The sequence below is a fragment of the Vicia villosa genome, linkage group LG6 (assembly GCF_029867415.1).
Source record: "Vicia villosa cultivar HV-30 ecotype Madison, WI linkage group LG6, Vvil1.0, whole genome shotgun sequence".
NCBI classification, from domain to species: domain Eukaryota; kingdom Viridiplantae; phylum Streptophyta; class Magnoliopsida; order Fabales; family Fabaceae; genus Vicia; species Vicia villosa.
The window spans coordinates 74,099,977-74,112,785 of record NC_081185.1 but is presented as its reverse complement, the minus strand read 5'-3'; the positions used below and the strand labels follow the sequence as shown (position 1 = coordinate 74,112,785).

The following is a 12,809-nucleotide window of genomic DNA, read 5'->3' as shown; positions in this document are numbered from 1 at the left end:
TGTTAGATATATAATTTCAGTCTTTAATATTTTTATTTCATTATTTAAATCGTTAATAGTAACTGTTTTAGGTAGTTCAAACATTTTCATAATATCTTTAAATTCTATTTTATGAATGTCATTTTTATGAACATCATTATCATTAATAATATCTTTTATCTGACGCATGAAAGCTTTTTTACTTTCAGAGTCTTGCATTTTATCTAATATGGTGATTAATATATTAGCTTGATTATTTGTTAGGACATTATTTCTTTTTGAACAATTGTTACAACTACAAAAATTTAACCCAAAACATTCATCAGAGTCAGAGGCCGACTCTTCTGAATTGTTTAATTGATTAACATCATCATATGCGGATTCATAAGCTGATTCTTCAGAAGACGAAGAATCCCCATTGTTTAACATAATATTTTCTAGAGTGCTAATAAGACTTTCTTTTAATTCATCAGAAATATCTAAATTACTGATTTGATTGATTTTTCTTTAACATTACATTTATTAGAGTAATGACCAAAACGACCACATTTAAAATATTTTATATCTTTATATTTGTTAAGAGATTTCTTAAAAATTCTTTTATTTTATGGTTTCTTACCATAATTTCTTTTATAAGGCTTGTTATAAAATTCTTGATTATCTTTTTTATAATGTTTTTTATGGTAATGAGAGCTTTTTCTTTTATAACTAACTCGCTTTTTACCTTTGGGGTTACTGGGAGCCCTTATAGGGGCAACTCCATATTGTTCACAAAATGTTCCCATTTTGCGCTTACTATTCATTTTTTCATTTTTAATTTTATTTTGTATTTTATAGTCAGTACATATTTGTATACATGTTTATATTATATAATTGGAAATTTCTCCCATAGACAAAGAATTGTAGGGAACAATCCCATTATAATTTTGTTTAATATTGGTTTTGACCTTTTCAGCGAATAGTCTAGGTAGGCCACTAATAAATCTTTCTTTCCAATAATTTGTCGCTCCATCAGATCTAAGGCAGAGTTTAGAAAGAAACATGTCTTTATACCAACGATAATCAAACATGGTAGGGCAATAAAGGTTCATTAATTGATCAAAGGCTCTTTGTTGAAGTTTTAAAGGTGCTCCTACAAAGAACTTAGTAATTGCGTAAAGGAGAGTTGTAACACAATTTTCTTCATTATTTTCTCCTTTTACTTCCATATCAATTTTTAACTTATCATTTGAGGCAATGATGTTATCCCATCAACCTTTTAATTGACCAGTAAAGCCCATGAATATCATGTCTTTGGTCTTCTTATCGCTATTTCTTCTAATTTTAAAAGCTATAGCAGCCATTGTCATTTGTTGAATGGTATCCAGAATTTGTTGTTTTGAAGCACCATCTATATTCCATTCAACTATAGATTCGCCAGAGTAGCTATCTCCTACAAAGCTACTTCTTTCTTCAAATTGCAAGTCAGCAAATGAAGGTCTAGGATAATAATTTCTAGTTTTTGGCCTTGGGCCTCTAATCCCTAGCTTGTTTAATGTACTATTACTTTCTCCTTCGTGAAAAAGGGTGTGTAACGTGGATATTGATCCTAAATTTAAACCATTTAATCTTTTAATTAATTCATTAATTTTCTCATCAGACTCTTGTCCTAGCAACATACCTTGTAATTTTTCTTTTGAGGGAATATCATAATGATATATGGGTCTAGTAGGATCAAGTGTGTGGGAAGGTATATAAGCAGTATGAGGAATAGACTCCTCAATTCTTTCTAATTGTTTTGACATAGTACTTAAAATTTGGTTGGTAAAGTTAAGTTGACTATGAACGTTATTAATATCTTTTCTAGTTTCATCGGGACATATAATGGTTTTAAAAGGAGATGCTTCTATCTCAACATTTTCTTTAGGTGGTGTTATTTTAATAGCTTATAAAGGTGGATGTATAGAGCTAACAGTTTCTTTTTTAATTATTTTCCACTGAGTAGTAATTCTAGTGTTAACATCTAAAAACATCTTATTAGCGTATGGATTTTTAATTTTTTTTCTTCTAAACAGTATAATTTAAACCAAGTAAAGAAATATGTATTAATTTCATGATAACTTAAGAATTCATAAATTTTTTCTAAATTAATATAATTTTGTTAATGTTTTATCAAAAGAAGAGAAATACCAATCTCTCTTTTCTTTATTATAATCTGAGTTAAACTCATTTCTAATCCATGTTTTATCTATAATAAATGGATTTTCTCTAGTTAAGGTACCTAAAACCTGTGAAGCAGTAGGTCAAGGTGATCTAAAGGTTTCTTCTTGATAAATTGGGATAGGAACATCAGGATTGAAATCCACACCAGCTAGATTAATTCTAATGGTGGAATCGGTTGATCGTCTAGCAGCTGAAGGCCTAGCGCTAGAGGAGGTACTTGAAACAACTGGATCGAAATCATCAAATGAAATCAATGAAGTCGCCATCGATTGTTTATTTAGCCCACTAAATGGGAAAGGAAAACTTCGAGTAAAACCTAAAGGGAAAAACAAACAAAGGTCTTACGACCCAGAGAAACAGGTAAGGGTGTCGGTTACACAAAAAGAATGGGTTAGCACTCCTCACGTCCGTCGTACTCGACGGAATCCGCTCTTGTTAGTCTAAATCTAAGGGTATTATCTAAAAATCTAAACCTAAAACTAAAGGGAAACGCCCGAAGAAAGAAGAAAAAAGAAATGCAGGGAAAAGAAAGAAATATATACAAGATTGTGCTCGTTCAGGCCCCGCGACCTAATGTCTATGTATTATGATTAAGGAATCAGAGCAGCCGTAGTTCGGCTCAAAAGATTTTGTGTGTGTGTGATGTTAAACGTTGCATTCCACTGCTGCTCGACCTTTGGAGACTTACATAATTGTCGTGGAACAGAATTAACATGTGCTTAAAAAGAAAAGAAAACATACAAAGGTGAATATAAACAAAAACAAGTAGCTAAAAAGGAAATACACAAGTTAATCACTTAATCAATTAATTAAAAATTAATTAAATTAATTAACCAAAATTAAGAAAAATCAATTAATAATTTAATCGATTTTACTTAATAGAGATCAACTAATTAAATCAATATTTAACTAATTGTTTAAAAGATTAAAGTGTGAAATAAAATCAAATAAGAGAATAAGAACTAATTAAAATATATTTGTGGTTTTTAATAAGAAAAAGAAAATAAAATCGAAAACATGTTTTTGGTATTTTTAATATGAAACAAAAATATAATTAAAAACATAGACAAAATATTAAAACTAAAATAAAAAAACACAAACAAATGGGCTAAAGAAATAAAAACAAGTGGAGTCTCAAACAAAAGAAAATATTGGGCTGATAGGAGAAAGGCCCAAGGTCAAATTGAAGAACAAAGCTAGCAGTGGGTGTGAATAAAATTCGTTGGGCTGGGCAGAGTGAAAGCAAGGAGTAATTTCGTGGGCTTTAAAAATGCAACAAGCCCAATCAAGACAATCAAAAAAATCAAAGGGAGTATACGGATTCGTAGGGGGTATTGTGGAAAAGGGTGTTGGGCCTCCTAACCCAGCCCAAGTGAATCAACAAAAACCTAATGACTAAGGGGGCGTTTGTTTAGGTGATACAAAAAAAAATCCTGGGTATTTAATGCTGGAATTAATTATTCCTCTATTTGGTACATAGAAATAAAAAAGTAAACCTAGGAATAAATAATACCCAGGAAAGAGAGAGACACACGTTCTCTTCACGTTCTCCTCATTCTTATTCCTATGAGATAGAGGTGGGAAAGTTTTGTTCTTAGGAACCATAAACCCATTATCTTCTATGCAAATACATTTCTACCCTTTGATTTACCGCCAACTCTTCCCTCTAAATCGTTCTCCATGTTCAATAAATTGTGCTTTTTTTTGCTCAATATCTGATTGTCTTTCTTTCTTCCTTGGAGATTTGAGTTTCACGATCTTATTCAAGGTATTATCTTAATCCTTTTTAATCTTTAATTTTCATTAAAGATTTCACAATCAATTAGATTTTTGGTGCTTAGATGCCTTTTAGTGTGTTTATGTAGTTTTTGTGGTTGAAATACTTTATGAATAAACAACCTTTGAAGTTTGATCTGCAATATATAAGTGATTCCCATTTTTCTCAGCTATAGTTGAAATGATAGCTACATCTTAGTACTATACTGTTTGATTTATGGTATAATATCTGTTATGTTATTTTTGGTTTTGACTATTTATCTGTAAAAAATAATCAATCATGATGACTCTGTTATATAAAATACAATATATTATGATATAGTATAAGACTTTTAATTGATATGGATTAGAATCTTTTATGTGTTCCCTTTGTTTAGCTTTTAAGCAATTAGAACAAATTCTTAAATTCTGTCAAAAACATGTATTTATAACAGACACTTGAGTTTTACTAAAAAAATTATTTTTGACTTCCTATATAAATTAGGAAACAACTTTTATTAGTATATCCAAAAATTCAAGAAAATTATTCTTAATAGAAACAAACAATATGCACCAAATATTTTTATGTCTGTCATAATTGTTATTAGTACGTTAATTAATTCAATTATGTTTTCAGATATTTTCTCATTTTTTGTATCATGAAACAATTGATGGAAGTGCGTAAAAGAAAAAAAAGAATCATATCAATGTTTATCATTTATATGGAGATGTTGAATTACTTTATGTTGATGACAATTGTATGTTACCTTGCTTTAAGTAAACGCTCAAAAAAGCGAAAAAGGTCATGGGATTGTTACGAAAGAAGTTTAATTAGAGAAGTTCATTTTTGTGGAATTATTTACATGAGTGATGTAGCATGTATTGAGAATACAAGGATGGATAGGGCTTCTTTTCATAAATTATGTGACATATTGAAAGCTACCGGTGGACTACTTCCTACTCGACATATGTGTGTTGAGGAGTTGGTGGCTATGTTTTTACACATTTTGGCACATCACGTTAAGAATAGAATGATTAGAAGAAAATTTGTGAGGTCCGGTGAAACAATAAGTAGGCATTTTATAAATGTACTATTGGCAGTTCTGAGGTGTCACAAAGAATTGTTAAAACAACCTCAACCAATTTTGGAGAGCAACACAGATGAAAGATGGAAATATTTTAAGAATTGTTTAGGTGCTCTTGATGGAACTTACATCAAGGTGAATGTGCCTGAAGCAGACAAAAGTAGATACAAAACAAGGAAGGGTGAAATAGCTACAAATGTGTTAGGTGTATGTTCACCTGACTTGCAATTCATATGTGTTTTACTTGGTTGGGAAGGATCAGCTGCTGACTCAAGAGTCCTTAAAGATGCTATTTCTCGACCAAATGGTTTAAAGGTTCCTCAAGGTATAATAGTATAAATTAGTATAAAAAACACATACGCATAATTTATGTATATTAAATCTATTTTTATTTATGATAGGTTTTTATTATTTATGTGATGCTGGTTATATGAATGGAGAAGGATTTCTTACTCCTTATAGAGGACAACGGTATCACCTTAGTGAATGGAGGAATGGTTTACAACCATCTACCGCTAAAGAATTTTTTAACATGAAACACTCTTCTGCTAGAAATGTAATAGAAAGATGTTTTGGACTCTTGAAAGGACGTTGGGCTATATTGAGAGAGAAATCATTCTATCCTTTAAAGACACAAGGAAGAATAATAACTGCTTGTTGTCTTCTACATAATCATATTCGTAAAGAAATGGTTTTGGATCCTTTAGAACGAAATTCCACATATGATGAGTTCTCTAATGAAATCATGGTTGGTGACATGATAACAACAGTGGAGCCAAGTACTCAATGAAGTCAATGGAGAGATAATTTTTCATTGGATATATTTAATAGGTGGAGAGGTGGAAATCAATGAAAACTTTAACGTTTGTTATTTGAAATTTCTATTTAGGTGTAATCTTTATTTTGAATGTACTGCTGATTTTTATTTTAAATTTTCATCAATCAAATTTATTTCTCTTTATGAGTTTTTTTATGTAAATCATGTATATGTGATATGATTGAATTTATTTATATGTTTACGTCAATTTTGACATGCACACTTGTTGAGTTGTTGAATAGATGGACGGGTCCTTTGAAAATCAAAATGTAAAAAGCACGAAACGACAATGGGCTCCTGAGGAAGATGTATTATTAGTGCAAGGATTGTTGAAATTGGTGGATGATGGTTGGAAGGTTGATGCGGGCTCATTCAAACCCGGGTATACTAAAGTATTGGAGAAATATATTCACGACAAGTTTCCAAATTGCACAATAAAAGCTAATCCGCATATTGAATAAAGAGTGAAACGTCTTAAAACAAAATATTCTGCAATTAGAGGCATGTTGGGTCCAAGTGCTAGTGGCTTCAGATGGGATGATACTCGAAAGATGATTGTAGTAGAGAAGGAGATTTATAGTCAATGGTGTAAGGTAATACATGCCATACTATTTTGACTTTTATCAATTTATAATATATATAGTTTGTATTAAATTTATATTTCTAAACACTTCTTACTTCAATGCAGTCTCACCCAACTGCAATTGGTTTGTATGGAAAACCATTTCCACACTTTAATGCCTTGGATATTGCATTTGGAAAAGATAAAGCATATGGTACTATTGCAAAAGATACAACTGATATGTCTGCTCAAATGGAGAAGGAATATTTTTCATCGACACAAAGGGACGAGTCAGAAATTAATTTGAATGAGAATGAAGAGAATTTTGAGACACAAGTACCAGAAACACCCCTTCTAACAATGCTACTCAGATAAATCCAACAATCCAATCACAACGTGAAACTTCTAATTATAAGACTGGAAAGTGTGGAGGAAAAAAGGTGAAGTATAATGACGATGCTTCTTCTGATAGCTTGTTAACTTCATTGAACAAGTTGGGTGAGTTTTATACTAGTAGTGTTGAGAATATGCAACAATTATCTTCTTGTTTTTTGCATGAGAAATACACAGCTGAAAGAAGGAATCAAATTGTTTCCATATTGAAAGAAATAGAAGGATTGACCACTGGAGATGTTGTGAGGGCTGCTATGCTTATTACTAAAGACAACAACCTCTGTGATTGTTTTTTCGCTATGGATACTCCTAAATTGAAAAAAGAATTTGTGCAAATTGTTTTAAGTAACAATTGATCTTAATATCATTATTTAGAGTTATCATGTAGGAATTATCTTAAGTAAGTTTTATTGTTTGGTTGTATTTGTCTTTATTTAACTTTATTACATTTAGTTTTGATGGATTTTGAAAACTGTAATTTTAGCAGTCTATGTTATTTCATTGTGTTAAGTCTGTGTTATTGTTTGGTTGTATCTATCTTTAAAATGGAATTGGCAGACACATCAGTTGGATTCCTATTGTTCATTATAAGCTTATCGATTTTCACTTATTATACTTTCTGTGTTATTTCATTAGTTTAATACCATTGATGTGATTAATGTGTTTGCAACGGCATCTTTTGCGCATACTGTTATTTCAATAAACATGCAGAATTTTTAGTGCAGCAACCAAGTGTGGGCCTTTCCATCTTATGTATATTTGTAACTTTAAAAATTTCTTTAATAGATATGTGCAGTTATGTTGTAAAAATCTAATGCAAGTATAAGGTCTTTTTCTTGTTTTTTTAGAGCTATGTTGTAAAAGAAAATTTACGTTTGGTTTGGTTGTTATAATTTGCTTATATAAAGTAATTGACATAGTTATATGAATTAATTAATATGAGTTAATTGATAGAATTATGTGAATTTTGATATGAATTAATTGATAGAATTATATGAATTTATTGATATGAAGAAACTTTACGTTTGGTTGTTATAATTTGCCTTTATAGAATTATATGAATTAATTAATATGAATTAATTGATAGAATTATATGAATTAATTGATAGAATAACATAATTGAATTGAGTTATAATTTGCCTTTATAGAATTATATGAATTAATTAATATGAATTAATTGATAGAATTATATGAATTAATTGATAGAATAACATAATTGAATTGAGATAAGTTTTCTGAGAATTCAATTGATTATAAAATCAATTTACAAATGGTATAAATTACTTGTTGCACGCTCGCGAAAAATGAACAGAGTCGCCACCAATATATTTATCCCATAAGGCAAAGGAATATTAGAAAACCTAGGAAAGGATAAGAACAGGTTCTTGCGACTAGAGAATCTAGGAACGGGAGTCGGTTACGCAAGGGGAAGGTACTAGCACCCCTCGCGCCCATCATACTCGATGGTATCCACCTATGTTTGTTTCTATCTAAAGAGTGTGTACTATGTCTATGTCTACATGCGAATGAATGCAAAAGAAATACGGGGAAAAGAAAGGTTATTTACAATTGTGCTCGTTCAAGCCCTGCGACTTGATGCCTACGTATCCTTTTCAGGAATCAGAGCGTCGTAGTTCGACTCACATGTTTTTGTTTGTTTTTGTGTTTAGTTGGGCGGAGTTAACGTTCGCGCTCTTGCATAAGGGGACGGCCTACGATGCATTCAAGCGGAAATAACATTGCCCTTAAGAAAGAGAGAAGAGAGAGCGTTTGAGCGTTTCGAGGGAATCCCTTAAGCAAGGGAAACTCGAGTTACTCTTTGGTTGGTGTTTTTTTATTATTTGGGAACTTCCACTCAAGTGATTCCCTAAAGCAAGGGAGACGAGAGCTTTCATTCCCTATTTATTGTTTTTCGACCTTTATTAATGTTTTTTAAGTGTTTTCTTTGTATTTTTTAAAGGGATTTTATTTTGATATTTATTAGGTGTTTTAGTGTTGTAAAAGAAAAAAAATGAAATAGGGAGACTACCCTAAGAACTAGCCTAATTGTTATTGTTTATAAAATGGGAAAACTAGCCTAAAGTTAACATGGGAATGGAATTCTAAAAGGAGTATACAAGTGATATTAACAACTTAGGCCTAAAATGTGGCCAAAAGCTAGCAACAAAATCACACAACAATTATACCAAAAAAAACATGGAAATGATACAAAAGAATAGAAGAAGCAATTCAAGTACTAATACAAAATTAACCTAAAAATACTACTATATTTATGAGTTTTTATTGTTAACAAATCCTAAAAGTCTAACAATTAATTTCTAAACAAAACACCTAAAATCTAATTAGAAAATGATGAATTTATTGTGTTTTTATTATCTAAAAAAAATAGAAATGTATTGTAAAATATACCAAAAATCTACATGTTTCAATGGAATTAGGGGGGTGAAAATTGAATTCAGTGGTGCAGTTCAGAAAATAGGCGCCTGGCCCAGAGGTTTTTTTGTGTTGCAAAATATATGGTGTGTGGGCCTATGGGGGTGTGCTTCAGCAGTTCATGTATGGGCCAAGGATTTGTTCAGATTTTTTTATTATTGGATTTTATTTTGATTCACTTATCATAAAAAAAAATAATAAAACGATTAAAGAAGAGAAAACAGGTGAAACAGTGCGTTTTGGCGTTTATGACTATCAGACTTCTTATCTCTCAACCTCAATTCCTTCCCTCTCTCGTTTCCTCTCCGATCGATTTCCGGCGGCCTCCGCCATCATAGCCGCCGCGAAATGGCCCTGAATCAGCAACCTTCCTACATGAGCCTACCCTAAAATCACATCCCGAGTCTAATTCTATCAACGGATTACACGAAAAACTCTCCATTTAATCGAATCGAAGAACCTCATCATGAAACCCTAAGTTCTAGAATTCGAATTGAACCGCACAGGAATGTCATCAAGTCATGAAACCTTAGGGGAAACGACTGTGGAGACTTACTCTATATAACGGTGTCAAGAATCAAGCAGGTAATGCGCAAGAGCGAGCGATCGAAAAACTTACTGGTGATGACGATTCTTGAAGACGCTCAAATGGATGAGAAAATACCAGAGACAATTGCTAGAAATCCAGGTAACGCCTTCACCGCCTCTTTGATCTTTGAAGTCCTTTCTACGATTCTCTTCTTCGCTTCTTATCGAATTCTTCTTTTTCTTTGAATTTCTGTCGCCTTGTGTTGTTGTTGTGGTGAGATGAGAATGTGAACTGAGAGTGTTGAGATGATGGTGGTTGAGGTTCGCTCTGTTGTAGCAAGGCTTCAGAGGTTGAAGCTCTGCTCAACAATGGAGAATGAGCGTGTGGTGAGTGTGAGGCAGATGAAGGTTGGTGAAGATTGATGATGATTGAAAGTGATGAAGGTTGAGGTCTGGAGGAGTGGAGAGGTGAAAATGGCGTGAAGTTTTTGAATTGGGGAGGGAAAGTGTTTATATAAGGATTAGGCTCGGGTGAGTTAGGTTTGGAGTGAGGAATGGAAGTAGGTATGTGTCTGTTATGGAGGTTAGGAGGTAGTTACAGGGGGATGAATCTGAGCCCTTGGATTGAAATTCAGTTAGGAGATTAGAGGGTGGAGATTGAGTCAGAGGGGAGGATTGAGAGCTGTTAGTTATGAATTGAAGGGTGAGAATTAAAGTTGGTTTGAGGTGGTTATGAGTTCTGTTATTGGCAGTTACATGTTAGTTAGGAGGCAGTTATATGCTGAGTTGGACTGCTATGTTGTGGTTGGATAATTCTGAATGTAATTCTGCTCATGTAATTTTTAGGTTTTGAATTGGTATGAATGTGTGTTGGCTTGAGATTCTTTTCTGTATGCAGTTGGCGTGACCATTGAACCTTGTTAGCAGATTTTTTTGCTGAAGGCTAGATAAGAGCAATTGTTGCTGATTCGTTTTTTTTGTATGCAGGTTTCACGGTGGGAATGACTGGTTTTAGACTGCAACTTGCTTGTTTGGATTGTGGTTCTGAGATGGTGATTTTCTTTGGATCGAACTTGACGATGTATGGCTATACTGAATCGAATTGATCTCTTTGCGCAGGGCTGTTTTGTTTATTTTTCTGGATGATAAATGTGTGCTTGCCCTGTAGGTATTGAAGCTAAATTTGAACTTGTTTGTAGATGCTGAACAACGGAAATCGATGGTTGCCACTGCTGTAACAACTGAAACTGAAGAGACAAGCCCTTGTTCAACAAATGAGTGGCGCATGGCATGTTGGAGTTCTAATTAGGATGTAGCTTGCTGATTCGAAGATGTATTCGAACCGACAGGTATGGTATGAACACTTGCAGGCCTTGAATATTGAATGATGTACTGAGTTCTTTGCCTTTGTTTTGAATTGCTTTATTTCCCTTCTTTTCTTGATTGTATAGGTTTGGTTTTGACTGAATTTGATGATGTTGTTGAATGTATGTTGTCTCTCTTTTTTTTGGAAGTGAACTGCAGGTGAGATGTGGACTGGTTAATTGAACTGTGAATGAGATATGCTGAATATGTTCTTGTGTGTGTTGCAGGATTTGGTTTGAACTAATGTAGCAGGTTTCCTATGCAAACATGTTAGCTACAAGTCCAGAATGGCATGGTTCAGTACAAGGTTTAACATAAACACATGAAGGTTCATAACACAAAGCTTAGTGTGATATAGGGGCAACATCATGAACCATGAACGAGGATTGCTTGAACAGGAGGAAATAGTTTGAAGTGCAGTGATAGAAGGCTTGGAGCAGAATGAAGACTTGTAGGATTAGGTCCAGGTAGTGCGTTGACTCTGGTCAACTATTTGACCAAAAAGTCAACAATTGACCAGAAGTCAACTCTAAGCCAAACATGTATATTTTTTTCAATGGTGTAATGTTTTGTACTGGTGCATTTGGAATGAATGTAAATGGAACTTGAACAGTGATATTGAAATGTGGTTTTTCTCATGAACATGTTGACTTTTTATACTTATCAAAATAAATGATTTTGTACACTTGAATGAATTGTAAGCCAAATGACCCTGATGGACATATAGGATGGCCAAGGGAATTGACTTTGGCCGAAAGTCAACATTCCAAGGTTGACTTTGACCAAAAAGTCAAAGTTGTGCAAATGCTTCTAACATTCTCCAAATGACTCAAAATGTTTCCAAACCCTTTTTCTTCAGCGTGCACTAAATGATCTTGTCTTGTAAATAAAATCTTCCAAACTCCTTCAATTATGCAACATCATCAACCTTGCATGAGAACCAAAGAGATAGCGTCTTGCTCCTTAAGCAACACAGTTACTTAGAATCAATAATGAACAAAACCTTGATTTATGGACCGAATTCAGATGAATCCACCCCTTTTGCTTGTGCTAGATCCATAATCAATGCCTTGTGATCGAAGGAACAACCAAGGCCTTCTTGATAAATGGTGACAACTGATGAAATATATTCCCAGTGAAATCCCAATGAAGCTGACTCACACCTTTGATCCTTTCAAGAATTAGGGAAATAAATCCTAGTTACCAAGACCCTCGATCCCATGTCAAATTTATTGATTAATGAATGCATGATGTGTTAAATGACCTAATGGAAGACATGTACATGGAATGAAAAGCATAAGCCAGTTAGAAATAAATTAGGGGTAGGACAAATTTGGGGTATGACATTACTCCCTCAGTTTTTTTATTATAAGTCGTTTTAGACTTTTCACACAGTTTAAGAAAAATAATAATTGTTGTATGAAAATGAGAAATTATGAAGCTTTTTACAAAATTATCCTTCATTAATGACATATGGAAGATAAATTTATATAATTGAAATGAGAGAGAATAATAAATATTTAAGGATATAATAGGAAAAGTAGCATTAATTATTCATTGGAATTGTAAAGCGACTTATATTTAAATACAAATATTTTTTCCAAAACGACTTATAATAAAAAACGGAGGGAGTAATTATTATTAATTGATTGATACATGTATATGGGGTAAGGGCATTTTTATAATTGTA

General features: G+C 32.7%; 2 protein-coding genes across 2 annotated transcripts; both read left to right on the top strand.

Annotated features, from left to right (window-relative positions):
• The first annotated feature begins 4,799 nt into the window (after window positions 1–4,799).
• On the top strand, window positions 4,800–5,811 carry LOC131613875 (protein ALP1-like). Its single transcript, XM_058885513.1, has 2 exons — window positions 4,800–5,346; window positions 5,423–5,811. The coding sequence occupies exons 1-2, from the start codon at window positions 4,800–4,802 to the stop codon at window positions 5,809–5,811; spliced, it is 936 nt and encodes a 311-aa protein (XP_058741496.1).
• A 335-nt stretch (window positions 5,812–6,146) lies between these two features.
• On the top strand, window positions 6,147–6,775 carry LOC131613874 (uncharacterized). Its single transcript, XM_058885512.1, has 2 exons — window positions 6,147–6,431; window positions 6,527–6,775. The coding sequence occupies exons 1-2, from the start codon at window positions 6,342–6,344 to the stop codon at window positions 6,773–6,775; spliced, it is 339 nt and encodes a 112-aa protein (XP_058741495.1). The 5' UTR covers window positions 6,147–6,341.
• Window positions 6,776–12,809: the final 6,034 nt, after the last annotated feature.